The sequence below is a fragment of the Ochotona princeps genome, chromosome 19 (assembly GCF_030435755.1).
Source record: "Ochotona princeps isolate mOchPri1 chromosome 19, mOchPri1.hap1, whole genome shotgun sequence".
NCBI lineage: Eukaryota > Metazoa > Chordata > Mammalia > Lagomorpha > Ochotonidae > Ochotona > Ochotona princeps.
Window position 1 is genome coordinate 43,238,331 of NC_080850.1, and position 20,571 is coordinate 43,258,901.

Genomic DNA, 20,571 nt, shown 5'->3' on the forward strand with positions numbered 1-20,571 from the left:
CTCATATAGATGGAACCATGCGGTGTTTGCCCCTTAGCAGCGGCTTCTCTCACTGAACGTGACACCTTTGGAGCCCATCCAGGGAGTCACAAATGTCAGGGTTTCTTTCCTTTCATTCCTTCATCCACTGATAAACATGTGGGTTGCTTCTGCTTCTGACTGCTGCCTTCAAGCCTGGAAGTGGAGCTGCACATCACACGATGGGTGCTTGGCTTTTGGAAGACCCCTCACACCATCTCCCTGGTTTTCTGGTATGTTCCAGGTATGACTTAGGGAGTGGCATTCACACTGTGATCCGTGCAATCATTGTGGCTCAGGCCTTGCATGGGACACAGTGCACAAACCTGGACCGGCATGCCCAAACCCAAGGATCAAATCCATAACATAATGCAAGCATCTCTAAATCAAAGTTTTTGCTGTTCTGACTTAACAATTGTTCTATGCAAATTATTGACAAAATAACAGAAAAGTATAAATATATGTATATGCAGGTACTGTCTGTGCCATTTTTTATGATAAAAAAAGATTGCTAAGATACATCATGAAATGCAAACAGGTAGACTCCAATGGGTGTTTACACGCTGCCACTTTGCTACAAGCGGGAGACGCGATGCCTGCACGCCAAGGCACCTACTGTGTTTGCTTGTGTGGGATGAAATCTCCAAGTCACACAAACCAAGCACAGTGCTTGCTTGTGGCAGTGAGCAGGAGCAGAGGATATCAACGGGAGAGGTCACTTACTTGTGTCTCTCTTCCTACTGACGTCCAACCACAGGAATACATCCACTGTCTTTTTGCAGAGACCAGAAGGTAGCAGCTCCACCCTGAATCCCATACGCTGCAGCTGCAGAGAAGGCTCTGCAGATGGGTTGTGTCGTGCCAACAGAGTGCCAGGCCCGTGCGAGGAGACGGCATCTTCCCATCACTATGGGCTGCCGCTGGCAGCCCCCAAGGTCATGGGTGTGGGGGGCAATATGGTGCAGCTGGTGGCAGCTACACTCCTTGTGAATCTGCCGAGTCCCCAGCCTCCCGGGTGCTGCCATGAGCAGTGACTGTCCCAACAAGGACCTTCCCCATCCTAAGGGCTGACCTCTGAGTGGCAGCTCTGCAAACAGCCTCTGACTGCTGGCATTCCTCCTCCAAGCATGGGCGCTGGGCGGGCTGCGGTGGCCTCAGGCCAGTCCTGGACTCAGCAGGAGCCACTCCTCTCGTCTTCCAGGAGACCTGGCTGCTGCTACTATTGTGCTGTCTCCTCACAGACCTACAGTGGCATCTAGTTTCTATCCTGACCTTGATGGACAGAATGACATATTAGAAATTTGAATAAATGTACAAGTGAAGTATGTTAAAAAAAAAACCCTAATTCTGAAAATACTTAAGTAGAATACTACTATGGATTTCTGGTCTTTATTTTTAAAATTACTACTGTCTTGGTAAATCATCCACCGTAACGAGCGACCAGTGGGTTAACAGATGAGGTCATGGAACACTTACCCTTATTCAACAGAAATGATTGTGCCTGAAGAGCTGCGTGAGTATGTATGTGTGTAGAGAGAGAGATGATGTGTTCAACAAAATTCTGAGAAGGCAAATTCACGTATTTCTTGATCCTTTTTTATTGAAGACAGCTAGTAACATAAAACCATTTAGAAACATCTCCAGTGTTGGACTATTCAGTTATTTTTGGTTGATGCACTAAATCGCTCAGGCCTTGTTCCTGACACATAGTAACAGAATGTTGCACAAGACATGGTTAACAGTTTGCAGCAGCCTTTATTCAAATCCTAGTAAAAATACATGATGTGGTTATTAGTTTTGATTTAAATATTAGCCTCCCACACATTTATTAAAACTGATAAGCATCAATAGGCTAGCCATTAATGAGTTGTCAATGAAATGCCCCCCCAGCACACGCTGACAGACTGCGGATCCTCTGTCCTTCAGCTGCACCCAGCGCAGATGTCAGCATCTTGGACAGGTGAGTTGTAGCATCCACACCGTCAGCCCATGTCCACTCCAGCAGGAGATTGGTCAAAGCAGACGAGCGAATGACACCAAGTCCCACAGTGACACTATCCCTTCAATGGCCTGCCACTCTTCCTGGCACAGGTGGCTCCTGAGCACACACCAGCCACCTCACGTTGTCTTCAAACATGGGATCGCTCACTTCTTTCCAGACTGGAGGAGACTCCAGCTGGCGTGGCTGCACCAAATTCCAGTACAGGATCTTTCCAACGGGCAATCCAGGAGCATGCTCATGTCACGTGCCCCCGGAGCACTGACCACTGGGCAGGAGGAAGTCCACCACACGGTGACCTGCAGTGTGGGGACTTTAATCTTCAGCTGGGTTCTGTCCTGGCTTTTCTGAATGCTGCTTTCACATGCTCCTGGGGCTGTACTTCCAAATGGACTTCATGGGCGGACAGAGTCACACGGCGCCAAGAGGCATCACAGGGTCACGGGGTCAGGACAGACTGGGGAGCAGGGCTACCGAGCCTTAGGAAGGTCCACGCTGATGTTCCACGTGTGGCTGCAGCCCAGGTCCACGCTGCGCTGTGAGCCCCACGCCCCCTTTCCCAGGCGTCCACATCGGCCGCTCCAACCCACTTCTCAAACACTTGGCCCGACGCTGACCACAGCCCTGCTTCCACGGCTGGTTTTTCAAAGCACCATTCTAAAGGAAACGGCCCTGCCCTGACTTAAGCTATGACTGGAATCTTACCCCCGACTAACGCTGTCCTGTTGCCGTGCGCAGGTTAGTGTGGTAGGAATCAATTCCTTGACGATAGTGGGAACTCGCTTCAGCTTCTTGTGGTTGCGCGGGATTTCTACCTGGGCTGCAGGTGAGGGTAGAATATCCCATGGAGAACTCCTTCAATGACCACGTTTGGGAAATCTGGAAGACAAAAGGAAACCTGCTTTTCTCTGTGCACCAGGAAGTCATACCTAAGGTCCCCCACCCCTGGAACCTGGGAAGTGACAACAGTCCTTAGGGTGGCCCTGCGTGTTTGGGATGGGCCCCCCAGCAGCCTGCTAAAACCACTGGTACATGCCGCGAGTGGTGGTGGCAGACCAAGCAGCCAGATTTGTAGCGTATTGATCAAAGCAATGTTCTACCGGCCACAGCGGCCCGGCCCCAGCGCCTTATCTGCATGTGTCCTCACAAGGAAGATGGATGGCAGCAGCAATTCAATTTCTAGCAAAATCTCAATACGCTACAAGGAATCCCAAGATTTCTACTGGGAATACGCGGCTGCAGTTTTTCCACCATGGCCCGGGCTCACGGAGGGCGTTGGGCTCTTAGCACCTGGCTCCACGGAGCAGCAGCACACGGCCTGCCTGCATGTGGGGTGTCCAAGGGCTGTTTTCTGATGACAGCTATTCTGCCAAGCTCAGAAAGATCAGATGCATTTCCACAGGAAGCAATCCACACAACCCACAGAGCAGGTGTGTACACAGGGTAAGCCGTGGGGATGGGAACCAGCCAGCTCACGGGTCAGAAGTCTCATTTGGAAATGTCCATCTGTCCATCATTATATTGTGAACTACGCTAACACCGAGCACTCCAAAACGCTAGCTTTATTATTTCAGGAAATTTAAAAAAAAAAAAAAAAAGCGATCCGGGATGTCAAAACGAAAGTCATGGCCTTTTGTGACCCAGTGCTGCCTAGGCGACGCGGCTACGAGGGGATGGAGGTCATGAGCAGGGACGATGGCGCAGACCAGGTAGAGGGAGTGCTTGGTGCCAAGGCCAGGGTCGGGGATGCCTGGCGGAGGGGTGGGAGGTCAGGGGCCCTCACAGGACTGGGAGGGGGCTTACAGGCTGGAGGGCAGGAAGAGTAGAAAGAGCCCTGGCCCTGTGTGAAAAGTGACAAGCAGCAGGTGACAGCAAGCGCGAGGGTGCTGGAAAGCTGGCCTGGCTGCCACAGGGGGTGGAATGACACAAGGACTTGGCCGTTCAAGGGGAATGGCGGCAGCGTGGGTGACCCTGGTGTGAGATGAGCTGGGTGGCCGCTGGAGGAAGGGGTGCCGTGTGATGGAGAGAAGGCAGAAGTCAACGACAGTGCCGTGGACTGCACAGGACTTGGCTCCCCAAACTCAGGCACACACTTCAACCCTGAGGTCTCTCGGGTTAACGGGTGACGGGCCCAGCTGGGGACTTGGCTGACCTGACAGTGCCCGGACAATGTCCAGCTCGTACAGGCCCCTGTTCACAACACTGTCCTGGGTCACATTAGTGGTGAACTGTAACAAGGTAACTTTACCCCAAAACATTAACAGGCCACTCACATCTCTAAACCTGGGAAGGGAATCTTCAGCCTTTGTTCCCCGTCCCCTGGGGAGGAATTTTCTAAGGGAAACTTGTTTTCACAGGGCAGTACTGGGCCCTAGGTCCCCTTCTTAAAGGGCCCACGACCTGAGCTGATGCATCCTTGCTGGAGGGCAGGCCCCCTTCTCCAACTGGTGACAGGCTTTTATTGTCACACAGGGAGACCAGGCTGTCGCAATCTCCCATGGGCGGCTGTGCGGTCTCGTGTGAGCAAAGGCTCCAGTGCCACTGTGTCAGGGCACGGGAAGATGGGGGCATCTGGAACTCCCTCGGTGCCACGGGGACTGAGGCGAGCCAGGGGCCTGCCAGGGCCATGCCAGTGACATTCCCCGCTCTGTGATTATAGCATGATTGCTAAGACAATGCAATAAACCACGTATGGGGGTGTATGTGGGTGCCCGGGGAGCGGCTCCCAGCGGCCTGTATGTCCACGCACGGAGAAGGGCCCCAGGCGACAGCAATGATCCCTGCTGTACCCCTAAAAGCTCACTGCCCTGAACACAGGCAGCTCCTTCAGAAATGCACCCTGGAATGTCAGGACCCCCACCAGCCGGGTAGGGATGGACGTGGCCCTGCAGTGGCTGTGCTGGGCTGTGGGGCAGCAGAATCTATGAAGAGGCCTGGGACCTTGCCTTCAAACCCCAGCGGCCGGATCAAAGCCAGCAGAGGCCCAGACACCACCTCCCAGAAATCACAGACAATGGAAACCCTCCCCTTGCTGTCTCCCCCGTTCCCTCCTTATTCCAAAGAACCTGGTAAGAGAGACAGAAAAAATTACATGTCCTTCTGGAAGGCCGGCCCCAATTAAAATTCTAAATGTCCCTTACACCGAGAGCAGTGGTTTATTGGCAGATTATTAAGCCTGGGACCAATGTCACTCTGTTAGGCCCGTATTAAAAACGTGGTTTGCGTGGCGCGGGGTCAGAGCTGTGAAGAGCAGTGAGCGGATGACAGCTTTGATTACCGCTGGCTGCAGGCAAGACGTATGGGTCCCTGAGGAACAGCAGCACCGGCTGGTGGGACAGTTTGCTGCAAAGGTCAAGAACAGGCATGTCAGCATCAGGGGACGATGGTAAACAGAAAACACTACAAACTAGCTTTGAGGGGATCAGACTGCTGCGCGGGGCCTCTTCCGGGCTCGCTGCGGGACGGCCTGGGTGGCCAACACAGGCAGAGCCAGCGAGGCCCCAGCAGCACGGCCGCATCTCCTTCACGGGAGGCGAAGCACGTGTCGGCCTACACCGTCCACCGACAGACGCCGCAGGACAGAGCATTCGACCCAGCGGCATTGTCCGGCATGCAATCATGCGGGGCTCGCCCTCCTCCTAACCACAGCTGGTTGTCCTGTGAGCCCCCGGCAAACATCTGGGCCACGCACATGCATGGCCTACACAGGTCCCTTTCTCCCCCAGCCCAGCGCGGGGTCCCGGGCCTCTAACAAAGCCCCAGTGGGCCTGGTTCTTACCTCGACTCCTCAGATTCTGTCTCATCGAAGGATCTAAAAGCACAAAAGGCAACAAGAGAAAGACCACGTGAGCTGGGGCCAGCTTCCCGTCACCGAGGCAGAGTGCAGCTGGCATTCTCAGAGCACTGGAGCGGGAGACCCTAACATGAAAAGGCCTACTGGTTCCCACCGCGTCAAGGCAAGGCTGAGAACTCAGCGAGCAACAGTTAAAGACTCGTCCACTCTTGGATTCTGGTTTTCTTGAGGAACACTTACATATCCTAAGGTTATGTTGCCACTCTGGGGTTTGGATGGTGAAGAGACTTCACTCAATGTCACAGCCCACCAGAAACCTAACCCTGCAGTTAACACGTGGAGCCGGCACGCAGCGCAGTGCGACGCTCGATGCGGGTTCTGGGGAAAAGGTGAACCCAGAGGGGCAGGCAGCTTTCATTCGGCAGGAGGGCCCCAACCATCCTGCTGTGAGTGTGCCTCCTGCGGGCAGCTCTGCAAAGAGCGAGAAAATGATGTGCCCTCTCCCCTGGCAGCTGTATAGGACTTGGAGGTGGATTTGTTCTACCAGAGATACTACGGGCAGGGGGCTGCCATGTGCTGGCCCAGTGGCTGGCTCCAGTCACTTCTTCAGGAGAGCTTCCCAGGGAATGGGCACAGCAGAACCCTGCTTCAGGGGGGCACAGCTGGTTAAGCAGTTGCTCCCAACACCCTCTTCATGTATCTGAGTGCAGGTTTGAGTCTGGGCTGTGCAGTTTCCTGCTAACTCGCCCCAGGAGGAAGCAGAGGACAGCTCGAGAGCTGGGGACTCGGCTACCCACAAGGGAGACCCAGCTGGGCTCCCTACCTCCCGGCTTCTACCCGACCCATTGCCGGCTGCTCTGGGCATCTGGAAGAGGGAGCCAGGAGACAGAGATGGATCTATCTACCTATCGTTCAAATAGGTGAAAAGTCAAACAAACTGTAAAAATGTCCTGGTTGCCTAGCAGTTAAGGAGTAGGGTGTGCAGCCGTTAGAGGCTGAAGCAGAGAGGGAGGGCCCACACTGGGAGGTCTGAGTTCCATCAGGCACAAGGCGTGAGGTCCTAGGCGGGGCACTTAACTCCTGCACCTCTGTCTCCTCGACCACAAAGTGAACTGGGCGGCACCGAATCATCCCCAAGGTCTTTTACAGCTTACAAATCTACAAATGGGTATACGTGCCAAGGGGCTAGGGACTTGGTTCAAGAATAGACGGTTAGGGCCTGGCACAGTAGCCTAGTGGCTAAAGTCCTTGCTCTATGTGCCCTGAATTCCCTTATAGCCAACTCATGTCCTGACTGCTCCACTTCCCATCCAGCTCCCTGCTTGTGGTCTGGAAAAGCAGTTGAGGACGACCCAAAGCCTTGGGACCCTGCACCTGCGTGGGAGACCCAGAAGAAGTTCCTGGCTTCTGTTTTCGGATCAGCTCAGTTTCAGCTGTTATAGCCACACTTTGGGAGTGAACCAGTGGATGGGAGATCTTTCTGTTGCTCCTTCTCTCTGTAAAATCTGCCTTTCCAATAAAATGAATAAATGTTTTTAAAAAAAGAATTCATGGGTAAACAAATTGGTCCCTAACAGCCTGTCTCCACATAACTCAGGCCAGGTAACAAATGCAGACCTAAGTAACTGAGGCTGGGCCACTGGGCCATGAGATAGTAGATGGATCTGGGGTAATTCCTTGGACCACAAGCAGGGGGCGATCGAGGGCTGTCCCAAAACAAAAGACTGGGGCGTGGCCAGGCTGCCCTTCCAGGTACCACTCCCAGGTGTGTCAGGCCACCCAGTGACCCAAGAGCAACTTGAAATGACAGCCACTGGGGAAACCAGCTCTTACCCACAACTTTCTGCCTTTGGTAGGGAGGGCAAGTGTCGCACGTTCAGGAAGTCGAGAAACAGTTTGGGGAGCTCTTCATTTTCTAGGATGACAGCCTGCGGAAGCAGAAGTGAGAGTCAGAAACCGAGACGAAGTTGGCTAAGCAGTGAAAGAAGCCATCTCAAGACGCCACGAGCATCCATCAAAGTTCATCCAGCAACAGCATCAGCCCCGGCACGGCCCTCACTTCAGCCACCAGGAACCAAGGGTGTCACGGACGCTGATACTTTCTATGCTGACGGAACCTGCGGGGACCTCGGGCGTCAAGCGGGGCAGGCAGGGGGCCTTTGAGGGCACTTGACGAAGGAAGGAGCTGGCCCCTCAGCACGCGAGGCCTCCGTTTGTGGTGCTGCCATCCCATATGGGTGCCGTCTCAGGTCCTCTGGTTCCTCTTCCAGTCCAGCTCCTTGCTAACAGCTCAGGAAAGCAGAGAGCAACAGCCCATGTCCTTGGCCCCTGCACCCAGGTGGTTGACCAGAAGCCCAGAGTGCTGGCTTCAGGCTGGCCCAGCTCCGTGGTTGTGGACATTTGGGGAGTGAGCCAGTGGATAGAAGATGCCTTTCTCTCCATCTTTCCTTCTTTTTCTCCTTTTGTGTGAATCTGCCTTCCTAGCCAAAATAAGTAAATCTTTTTTAAAAAAAGCTCATCGGGGCCCAGCATAATGGCCTGGTGGCTAAATCCTCCTCTTGCACTTGCCAGTTTGTGTCCAGGCTTCTCACTTCCCATCCAGCTCCCTGCTTGTGGCCTGGGAAAGCAGCAGAGGACGGCCCAAAGCCTTAGGACCCTGCACCCACATGGAAGACCAGGAGGAGGCTCCTGGCTCCTGGCTGTGGACTGGTTCAGCTCCATCCATTGCAGTCACTTGGGAAGATTTCTGTGTCTCCTTCTCTCTAAATCTGCCTTTCCAATAAAAATAAACAAATCTTTTTTAAATTTTCAGAATTTTTCTTGGGAAACTGAGTTCAAAGACAAGCTTATGCTGGAGCAGAAGAAAACCTACTAAAATATGTGTAGCTTTTTGTAATATGAATTCTAATGAACATTTTGAAATCTATGCATCTATGCATTAATTTCAAAATTTTTCACACTAACATAAACTGATGTTCAATTCCATTTTCCATGAGCCTTTTAACATACCTGCATATACACATCATTACAGGAGACACTATAAATGGTTGTGCTACCTGGAAAATTTAGTTGCAATTCCTCAGCTAGCATCTTTTGGCATCAGGCTCAATTGACATTCATTCCCATGTGAACTGGCCCACTTAAAGTGTCCCTGAGAATTTTATTGCTAAATGCAAATTGGTCCACTTACCGAGAAAAAAAAAAAATCTACGAAGCTCTTTCATTTCAAATATTCCTCTTAAAACTATGTTTATTTTCATTTTTTTAATGTGCAAAAAGCAAAAACGGGGAGACAGAGGGAAACCTTCTATCTGTGGGTTCATTCCCCAATGTCCACCAGGGTCAGGGCTGGGCCAGGCTGCAGGCTGCAGGCTGGCTTCCTTAGGCGGGCACAGAGCCACTGCCCGCAGGCTCCCGGGGCATGCAGCAGTGGGAAGCTGGATGAGTCGGTAGCTGAGACCAGAACCCGGCACAGAGGGCTTGGACTTAAAGTCAGATGCTTAACAGCCAACTGGCTACCAGGCATAACTGTGTCCATACTCGGACAGCCAGAGTATGTGATCCCAGGAGAAATTCATGAGCTACGGAGGCACTTCTGTGTCCATGCTTGCGGCCAAAGGGACAGGGAACTGGACAGAGACCGTCCATTCACTGGTTCACTCCCCAGCGCTTGCACTGGCCAGGGCTGGGTCAGGCTGCAAGTAGGAGGCTGGAACTCCTATGTCTCGCATGTGGGTGACAGGGCCCAAGTACTCGGCCTTCCCTGGCACAGGAGCAGGGAGCTGGACCAGAGGCAGAGCAGCCCAGCCAGGACTTGCAATGGCATTCTGATACGAGATGCCAGCACTGCCGAGAGTGGCTTCATCTGCTGCACCAAGACTCCAGCCCCTATAACTTTAAAATTTTATTTATTTATTTGAGAAGCAAAACAATAGAAAAAAGACACAGATGACAAACATATCGAGTTCTCCTTCAGTGATGTGTTGCACCAGTCGGCGACCTGGTCCAAAGCTGGGAATTAGCAGCTGAATCCAGTCTCCCACACGGACAGCTAAAAGCTAATTACAGAGCCATCACCAGCATCCTTAGGGTCTGCAGTAGTGGGCGGCTGGATCCCAAGCCCGGGACGCCACTGAAGGATGGAGACATCCTATCCAGCCGGCCGCACACCCGGCCCTCCGTCCTTGTAAAGAGCCTGCAGGGTGTGTGAGCTGGCTGCACCTTTGCTGCCTGCCATCTCGCTATGTTCTCCAAAGACAGTGGGATAAATGCATCAAAGCCTATACATACAAAAAAATCTGTCTATATCATGTATATATGTATAATGACCCCTAAAACTAATGCACATATGGTAAAGGGTCATTCTAAATCAAGCTAACGTGGATGAGTTTCTTCAATAAGCCTGTGTTTATTTGAAACCGCTCAGAGAGGTGGGTATTTCATTTAAAGTTAAGTTACTGCTTGGGAAGCCAAAAAATTTCACATGTGGGTGCCTGGATTTGATTTCCGACTCAACTCCAACTCCAGCTTCCTGCTGATGCACAGCCTGGAAGCTGGCAGATGATGGCACGGGCAGCTGGGACCCTGCCACTCATGCTGGCCACCTGCTTGAGTTCGCAGTTTCTAGGTGCCACAATCCAGCTATGTGGTCACTCGAGAAACGTGGCAGCACCGGGTGGGAGATCGATTCATCCAGCTAGCTAGTTATCATCTTTTCCTACCTTTCAAATAAATAAAAAAGTACAAGAGAAAATACAAACCTCATAATAAGGACTGATGGTAAAAATAGCACCCACAGCTGACCAGGAGCAGCCACCCGAGCTGATGCGCGAGACACAGAAGAAATGAGCAGAGGAAGGTGGAGTCGCATGTATACGACGTCACCTGACTCTACAGCACATCTTGTTGGAGTCATGATGTACATCTGGAGTTGTCCTACTTTTGCCCACATTTTGAAATACTATTGCTTAGGCCAGGATACGGGTGAGAGACAACACCATCAGCTGGTCTCAGCAGGTCTACACCAGGGCCCTAGCTCTCCCATTGTCAAGTACCCGGGCAGAGGCCAGCTCTGTCTGGGGCTGTGGCTACTCCTCACGCAGCCATTGTACCCACCAAGGCTTAACGAGCCAAGGGGAGGCAGAGACCAGCATCTCCTACATGAGGCACTGGGATTCAGCGGTGGCCACTGTGTGGCCAGTGGAGTGCAGCCGCAAACCCACAGGTGCACAGAACAGCAGCTTCACCTTGAACCTCCCAGGTCCCACGCCTCCAGCCATATCCACGTCTGCCTCTACACATGGTTCCTCGGGGATTATTGACATGGAAACATGAGGAGTTCCAAAAACAAAGAGAAGCCCTCTGCCTGCAGCGTAATTTCACTGGCTGGCTGCCTTCAAGTCATGCGGTCTTCATCTAAATTTTTACCTATGCAAGGGGCTTGTGGGGATGCCCCACACTCTCAAGTTGTAGGATTCAATGCGGATAGGACACACCGAGGGGGTTCTGCCACAGCGAGGGGGTTCTGCCACAGCGTAAGGTGTTACTGTTTCTGGAAATCCATGGAGCTGGGTGGTAGTGGCACCATTCTAACACCAAGACCCACTGGCACACACACTGAGGCGAGCTTTAATCAACTACGTGAGTGGTAGCACTCAGAATGGGGTGGGGGGAAGAAAATGTGGGAGGGAACAGCGTTCTTATCTCTACCCCCACCTTTTAAAAACAAATTAAATCAATAACAAGTGTGGGACACTTTTAATGACCTGAACTACTTAATTTCCAAGACCTGGAGACAAGCCATCCATCACCACACTATGGAGGCAGGCATCTCGTGTTCTTGGGGTTCCTTTAGTTTTATTCATGCAAGATTTAGGGAATTCTAACAAGGTGAATTGTTTGTTTGCCTTGACAGATTGGCTTACAATGCACTGGCCACATCCGAGGATGATCATTAACAACAAAAGACAGGCCAAAGCTGTTGACGCTGCAGCACGGGCCGCATTAATCCTCCTCAGACACCCTCCCAACATGCAGCCATGCCGTCCTACCAGAGGCACTGAGGCAGAAAGGCGCAGAGAAAATTCTAGAAATCTCTGAACATGTATTTTGTTAAATGTTCACTAAGACAGATTTAAGTAGCGCTTTCTGTAAACTGATGACCAATGTGTGTCTCAGGATTGATTACAGAGGGAGGAGTGTGGGGAGGGATTAGCCAAGCACCCTCTGACGTGAGCAGGAAGGTTCCCTGAACTCTGCTGCCACAGCCGGCAGGGACGGAATGAACACTCAAGTCCCAGGCAGCGGACTCCACTGTTTTAGGCAGCTGGATGGGAAACCACCTGTCGCTAATGCGTGCGGAGGTGTAGGGGAGGGGCCATGTGCCTTCAGCCTCGTGTCCGGTTCCCAAAGGCACAAGCTCACGCAGTAGGCTGTGCAGCCACCCACGCGCTGATGGCTCCTTGAGAAGCCTGAGCTCAGGGAATCCTGGCCTGGCCTGAGTTTTAGAAATAACACATTTTCAAATTTCAACCCATGTTTCCCCATTGTTTCAGCTTGTTTATTCTCATTTTTTAAATGAGTTTTCAGTGGAGAGTCATTTCATTATTTTTGTTCAGAAGATTTACTTTTATTGAAAAGGCAGATTTATAGAGAAGGGAGACAGAGAGCGGTCTTCCATCTGTTGGTTCACTCCCCAAACGGCCTCAACAGCCAGAGCTGAGCTGACCCAAAGTCAGGAGCCAAGAGCTTCTTCTGGGTCTCCTCCATGGGGTGAAAGGGTCCATTTCTCACTGCTGTCCCAGGCTAGGAGATGGATAAGGAAGCGGAACAGCCAGCACATGACCCAGTGCTCGTAAAGGATGCCAGTGCTGCACGCGGAGGATTAGTGTGCGAAGCTACTGTGCCAGCCCGTCATTTCAGGGGCCGGAGCTCTGGGGGTTTCCCAGCAAGACCTGGGGTCCAGGTTTTGCCCATCTACCTCCCAGTACTGACAGGAGGGTTCAACGAGCCGTCTCCAAGAGACTTTGACACACACATGGCCTTCAACAGATGTTTCTCCTCTGAGTGTTACATGCATGCAGGTGGATATATATCTACATGCATGGGAACTCACATGTATGTATATATGCAGGTTTGTGCTTTGAGTGGTAGAGCATGAACAATCCCTGACTACTCACCCAACGACACCTTGGGGTACGCCAGCTCTGAGCACCCTCTCATGTGGCCGGGAGCCTGGAGCATCACTCAGCTCTCTGTCAACAAGCGCCTTCCTGGAGTGGCTGCTCGTTGCTTCCAGCAGAATTCGTCACTACTGACAGTGCTGGGTTGTGGCCAGAGATATCTGTCTGGCAATAAGGCTCCCACATGAAGGATCCCTTTCAAACCCCTGCAGCCCCGCTCTAGAAAGTAGTTCATGGCCGTGGCTGCCATGCCTCTGGAACACGCAACAGTTCAGGCACAGAGAGTTCCTGTGTTTGATTCTGAACTATCAGTGTGGGGTCCGCTGCACCTGTTAGGAGAGTAGCATTTTGAACTGCTAGGCCCAGGGCCAGCCACCTGGTCACCCAGGGACTCCTGGGGTACAGCTGTAATACTGTGCACCTCAATCCTGCATGTACGCTGGCATGCATTAGTCAGTAATGAGTTTCACGATAACTGTCACAAGTTGGAGCAAAAGCTAGAAACACACAAGGCTAGGCAGTGAGTGGGACACAGGAGTAACTACCCTTAAGCCAGACACAGAGGGGCTGTTCACGGCAACTGCTGAGAGCCCGAGGCGCAGGTGAGCAGGAATTGTGGCTCCCTCAAGGTGTCGAGGGGCTCACCGCCCACACGCCTCTCCCAGGATAATGCCAGCCAGCCTCCCAAGAAGGCTAGGGGTGAGCCATGCGAAGAGCTGAAAACCCCAGTCTCCCTAACGAGGCCATCCCATGGTGTGGATGTGGCAGTGCAGGAACAGGGGGACAATGACCAGCAGGTGAACTGACCCCTGGGGTGAGGAGGGTGGTCACCTGGGACCCAGGACTTTGGGGGTTGCAGGTACAGGAGGAATTCCCTGAGGCATAGGGAAGAGGTTCAAGCCTAGTCGGGGCCTGTGCTATAAAATGAGCAAAGTGGCACAGCTCTGGGAGGGGGTCTGGCACGGGCAGCATGTGGAGCCACAGGCGCCTCTTTGTGCCCAGGCAGACCAGCAGGAACACTCGCCAAAGAAGCCACTGCCCTGGCCAGCCCCTGGAATACACATGGACTGAAAGGGAGGCGCCCATCTGCACAGACACATGGGCGATGGGGCTCAGGGCCAACCCAGGGGCCAGGTGCGAGCCCCCATGACCAGCTCTGGTGTCCTTGCAGGCATCTTAAATAAACCCCACAAAAAGGCAATCTGGGGCACAGGATAAGAAGCAAAGACACAACTGGTCTTCCTTATGTGATGTTACTCACTCGCAGAACAAACAACTCTTCACAAAACGCACCTAAGATTCCTTCATATCATTCTAAGAGATGAACGGAAAAAAATAAAAAAGCTCACATTCTCCAAAAACACGTACAATGAATCACCTGGATGAGGTCGGAAAACACCAACATTGCGGCCAGCAGCCCCTACTTGTCCACCTTTTCATTGAAAAGGTGCAATTATCATCATGTAACACAAATCACAAAATCCCGGTGTTCCTCCCTTATCAGCTTTCTAAAACCACCTTCCCAAAGGGCGCCAGTGATCAGCGGCACGTGTTCCCTCTGTGACATCCCAAAACACTTAATTGTCAGTTACCGTCTCTTCTTCAGCAAGTAAAATGCAGTCACAAAAATTACAGAGGGGCTTGTTCCGCCGTAACCTGCACAAGATGCCATCATGCGGCGGAAAACACGGGTAAAATATCACAGGACAACACGCCCGGCAAGGGACACGCAGAAACACGGTAATGATTTCCCACGAGTTTCCATTTTAGAAAATTGTCACTGAGGCGCACAGGAACGGTGACACGTCTCCGCCGAGGACACGGTGAAATCGAACGCTGGCATTCTAGTGAGACTGCAGCCAATTAAAACGGGAAGAGAGCATCTTGCTGAAAACTTGGACAAGACCACTTGGCTAACCTTCCAGGATCACGGCCCAAAGCTGCCTTGCTTCTGCTGATTGGACCCCTCCATTCCCCTTTCCAAACGTGACACCCACAAGCCCCTTCCCGCTGTGAGGGAATCCAGGGTGCTGGGCCACATCAGGGGGTTTGCTGGAGCAAACACGGGGCCCTCCCCCTCCACCCAGCATGGTCTGCAATGGCAGACTGCCGGGTGGCAAAGTTCATCAGGATGGTGTTTTCTCTCCATGCCAGGAAGGACACGTCACACCATGCCTCCTTCGGAGGTGCAGCTAAGTGAGGCAGGGGGAAGAGGGTGGAGAAAAAAAAATCAATGCTTTCTCGCTGCAGTAAGTGGGCCGTAGTGCCACTGTCCTCTGGGACCTACGGCTATGAGCCCGTGGAGTCTGTGCTGTCCCCCGTCTCCTGCTGACCCACTTCCCCGCACCTGCTCACCATTTCACAAAATGAGCCGCAGGACGGTTAACGAAGGCTTATGCTTAAAAAAGCCTCTGGTAAGGAATTTCCAGGCACACTTCTGAAGAACCTGCTGTACTGGCAGCCTTCCTTTTGTCAAGTGACAGCAACCTCAGGATGTTCAACCCCGTGCCGTGGCACTCGCACAGTCAGCCAGGGCTGCACAGCGCCCAAAACAGGATGACCTGCACCATAGCCAGATGCTGAAAGGGACCCACTCCAAAAGAAGAGAATCCGTGCCAAGCAGTCATGTGCCGCGGCCAAAGAAGAGTCAACAGTACAGGGATAAAAGAACAAAACCAACCACAGAGCAGTGTGAAACTTCCAGCGCTGTCTACAGAAAGATCTATGTGTGGCAATGCTGGAGGGGGCTACACCGGCTCAAACCCTCCTGGGGCTGGCGACCTGGTGGGGGACTCAGAAGAGCTTACACCACAGTGGTGAGGCCGAGAGTCTTCTGGGTTTTGTAGTTTTGGTCCATGTGCGCACCTGCAGCGGGGCTGCACCTGCGGGAACCCACCGTGGACCGAGGTCCAGCCACGTCCCCCGGGGAGCCCTGTTTCTGCTCCCAGAAAGCCGACCCCTCATTGCAATCCTGAGAACATGGGATCACTTCCAAGCTGAGAGTGTGCAGTTACCCAACACACCTACTCCAAACCCCCAGGAAACAATGGTTGGGAGGCTCAGGGAAGATCTCTGGCCACACATGATGGAGTTTTTCCCCCACAGACCAGTGCTCTTCAAAGTGTATTAGAAACGTGGAGAGCTAATGAACGTCACTAACTGTGACCGAGAACAAAAACATCAGAACCGCTATGCATTTTTAACTAAGAAACGAGTCTCCCAGTCACCCCCCACTGCCATGATGGATTTGCGGGCAAAGCTTCCCAAGGAGATGGACACCTGGCCTGAGACCTGGCGGGTGTATCAGGGTCCACCTGGGGACACGGGGTGGGGCTTGGGGGGTGTCCAGGGGTGATGCTACTGGCTGCAGAGGCCCTGCTCACTGTGGCCATCTCCCTACTGCACTGCGCTGAGCAGCAGAGCCTGCGGGCCTCCACTCACAGTGCCTGCTCATCAGTAAAGAAACGTGAACTTGATGCTTCCGTGTGATGGGTGCCCGGCAAAGACTACAGAGCAACACAACAGAGCTTTTCCAGGGTACTGAACTCAGCTGCTGGGAACAGGCATTGAAGATAAGCTTATTTGAGCACAAAAATTGAATTTTTTTAAAAAAATTATTTATTTTTATTGCAAAGTCAGGTATACAGCAAGAAGGAGAGACAAAGACAAAGATCTTCCATCTGTTGATTCCTCAAATGACTGCAACGGCCGGACCTGTGGCAATCCGAAGCCGGGAGCCTGGAGCCTCTTCCGGGTCTCCCATGCAGGTGCAGGGTCCCCAAAGCCTTGGGCCGTCCTCGATTGCTTTCCTAGGCCACAAGCAGGGAGCTGGATGGGAAGCAGGACTGCCAGGACATGTACCAGCACATATATGGGACTCTGGCACAGGCAAGGTGAGGACTTCAGCTGCTAGGCCACTGCTCCAGGCCCTTAAATTATTTTTATAAGGGGGCCTGCAAAAAGTTCATGGAAACATTTCTGGAAAACTAAGTGAACTGAAAAATAGAACTTTAATTTATTTCAGGGAGTGTTGGGGCGGGGCAGGTAGAGAGAGAGAGGAGGAGGTGGGGCGGTAGGGAGAAGGCACAGGCAAGTATATTCCCACAGCAGCCTGAGCCGAGGCCTAAAGCTGCAGCCAGCAGTACAGTGCTAGCCTCTCAGCTGGCTGTCAGGTACTCGGTTACTGGAGCCGTCCTCACTGCCTCCCAGGAGCTGAGTCAGTAGCAGAGGCTGCTATCAAACTGGGGCACTCCAAGACGGGAGGTGAGCCATAGCCTGCCCTGACACCTGTAATTCCACCTCGGTGTGAAACTTTCAGCTACCCTTACATATTAATTAGGAGAAGGTGGGCTGGGGAGTGGGGAGGGGAAGACTTGTTTCTTGATAAAAGAATAAATAGTGGTTCTAATGCTTTTATTCTCAGTCACAGTTAATGATCCTGCTTAGCTCGGGCAGGGGTTGCCCTTTCTCGGGATGTGAATCATCTTATCTGACATGGTAATGGTAGGTTACCTCTCCCTAACCATCAGTCATCCCGCCTGTTGGAGATGCGACCGTCGCGCAGTCAGAAGCGACAGTCTTGAGTCCTGCACGCTCAGTCTGTGCCAGGCCCTTTTCTCACCGGATTCTCATGAGGCCGGGAGACGCGGTCATCACCCAGAACCCCTGGATGCCCAGTGCGGGCTCAGAGAGGCTGGGGCACCTGTACCACATTGCTAAGACTCTGGTGCAGGTGTCTCGGGGTCAGACCACAGCTCCATCCCTTGTCTGTGGAAGGGGGCACTGAAATCAGCTGTCCTCGAATGCATTCCTCGTTTTTTTCCTTGGATGTTAAATTTATCTTAATATCAACTAACTCTTACAAGTATACAAACACTCCTTCAGGAAAGATGATAAGTAGCACGAATAAACGGAAATAACGCAAACAGAGTCAGGATGATGTGGGGGTCTCCTGACACTTCTCTGGCCCTGCTGGACAACATCTCACCAATGAGCTTTTCACCACATGATTGGATAAAATTACATTAAAGTTCCACATTAAGTACATTTGACCCATTTCAATCACTGGCTTGCTGAATAAAACATACGCCTCAATCACACACGACAGCTGACACCACAGTTTATGGAACATTTTCTTGATGGTCCACGAGAAGAAAAAAAAAGTCCAAGTAAGTTCCAAAAGCAGTTATAAACTCGCCTCTCACCTCTAAGCCAAAGCCGAGACGGGGGACCTCGGTATGTGACTAGAGCGGCCAGCACAAAGCAAGCCCAGGCGGATTCAGTGAGTCCAGCCGTGGAGTGGGGTCCTAATTTAAATACAAATACTGGAATATGCTATGGAAGCTGTAAGATGCAGGGAGGCAGCCTGGGGAGACTGTGTTAATGAAAGATTTATAATTAGCACAGCGACGCCTGCTGAGGAATCAATGTTTTTCAAAGTGCCTGAAAACAAGCGGCTCTCGCCAGTTCGGCCACCGGCCACCAGCCACCGGCCACCAGCCACCAGCCACCAGCTACCAACCACCAGCTACCAGCCACCGGCCACCAGCCACCAGCCACCAGCCATCTCCTTCAGTGCCCTGGCTGAGCCAGCCTCCTCCCCCCTCCTGCTCTCCCCATTCTGTCCAGCACTGTCTGGGGCAACGGGCTTCCAGAGGTGAGCTTTAGATGTAGTGGGTACACACATGCTACTGTGCTCTCACTAAGATACCACGTCCTGGCTGAACTTGATCGCTGGCCAGGGAGGGACAGAGGCATCAAGTTAGAAACAGCTCCAATTGCAAAATGGAAGGCCTTGGAAAGCACATTTCGTATGGGATTGTCCGCATCTCAGAACGAACCACAGGGAAGCATTCAGCTTCGGCTGGTAGAAGAAAAACCTAGTGCTACCTTAAAAGAGCTTTTTAATCACAAATCATATGACCTTTTAACAGCTTTCACTTAAAGGGAGCTAGCAAGGAATTACACCAATATCCTAGCCGATTAAAATGACTGAATGTTCAGGTTGATGTTTTCTGTCTTGATGATTTTAGCAATGTTTTAGGGAAAAATACCAAACTATTAATTTTTACAAAAGTGGCCAGAAGGTCAGTGTGTGGTTGGCTCGGGAGTGACACTGCCACCGCCTATAACTCTGACATCCCAGGTGAGGCCTGGTTGTGTGCCAGTTGCTCTGCTTCCAATCCAGCTCCTGGCTAACTTGCCTGGGAAGGCTGAGGCAGACACCCATGTCAGCTGCCACAGATCTTAAAGCAAGTGAACCAGAGGATGGAAGACATTTCATTCTATCTCTCCCTCTTTGTAGCTCTCTTCTCCTCACCCAAGCTGTCCCTGGGTGCAGAGCCCAGCCAGGAGCCATGCCACCAAGGTGGATGGACACTCAGCAGGCACAGGAGGGGCCAGTGTGCCAGGCACACACCTTAACTGTGCCAGAAGGGCCGACTAACTGTGCCAGGCAGGATCTTCCCAACCACTCATGCCCTGGGCATGTCCCACACACAACTTCACAGAGGTCTGGGAGCTCTGGGGGAGCTCTTCCTCCCTATCAGCTGGCACATTCCTCTCCAGACTCCGGCAGGCTCCAGCAGGGTGAGGTGATGGCCGGGCCGGGGGTGGTCAGCCAAGAGGTCACCTATCAGTCTCTGTCCTGGGGAAGTCAAAGGGAGGGCGCTGAGGCCGCAGGAACCGGGCTTGCTTGGAAGCAAGTGTTCATGGAGGCTGCAGACTCTAAGCTCGGACTGTTCTGCTCCGTCTCCAGCTTCAAGCTGCTCTTCTGTTAGCAGCGTCAGCAAGGGCCCCGGCCTTGGAGGCCGAGCTGTCGGAGAAACGCGACTCCGCATCCATGAAACCATCATGGGGCTTGGACCCTAACCTAGTAAATACGGACCACTGGTAAACTAGCTTAAAAGTGAAAAATACGTTCCGGGCACATCTCATAAACAAATGTGTCCTCAGTAGAACAAAATCTAAAGCACAAGCTGAACGATTCAAACAGCTGGTTTAAAGAAAGGGAACATTCTCTTCCACGGCTCTACACTGAGACCCCAACTATCTCTTGTTTTAAAAGCCTGCAGTGCAGCGTGTTAAACCACTGTTGGTGTGCCCACATCTCCTATCACAGGGCCGAGGATGGAGCTCCGTCCTGTTCATGTGCAACCGGGAGTCAGCAGGTGACGGCCCACGGACTCGGGCTCCTGCCACCCACGTGTTAAGGCAACTGCTTAAGACAAAGGGTGACTAAATAACAGTGCAAGAAAGTTACACCCCCTTTGGCTAATTTACTGAATTTTAAATTCATTTTTATATTTATCTGAGAGAAGAGAGAGAGAGAGAGAATAAGAGATCTCTCACCCACTGGTTCCTTCCTCCAACACCAAGAGAGCAGGAGCTGGGCATGCGAGGCAGGGACTCAGCTATCTGTGCACCCAGGTCGCACGCGAGGAGGGGACCCACGCGAGCAGGGAACCCACGCGAGCAGCGGGCTAGCCTCTGAGCGCAGCCCGGACCTGAACCCAGAATCCCTGGTGCAGGAGGCGAGCTCCCCCCACATCTCCACCTCTTGGCTGCTGCGCCCAACAGTG

General features: G+C 52.4%; 1 protein-coding gene across 1 annotated transcript in view; it reads right to left on the reverse strand.

Moving 5' to 3' along the window:
• Positions 1-1,940: 1,940 nt before the first annotated feature.
• Positions 1,941-20,571, reverse strand: part of SNX24 (sorting nexin 24) — a 90,154-nt gene continuing 71,523 nt past the window's right edge. The window contains exons 4-7 of the mRNA XM_058677502.1: positions 7,644-7,738; positions 5,796-5,828; positions 5,295-5,359; positions 1,941-2,896 (exon numbers count right to left, since the gene is read on the reverse strand). Coding sequence (XP_058533485.1) covers positions 2,829-2,896; positions 5,295-5,359; positions 5,796-5,828; positions 7,644-7,738 — 261 coding nt within the window. The 3' untranslated portion in view covers positions 1,941-2,828. The remainder of the gene's footprint in view (positions 2,897-5,294; positions 5,360-5,795; positions 5,829-7,643; positions 7,739-20,571) is intronic.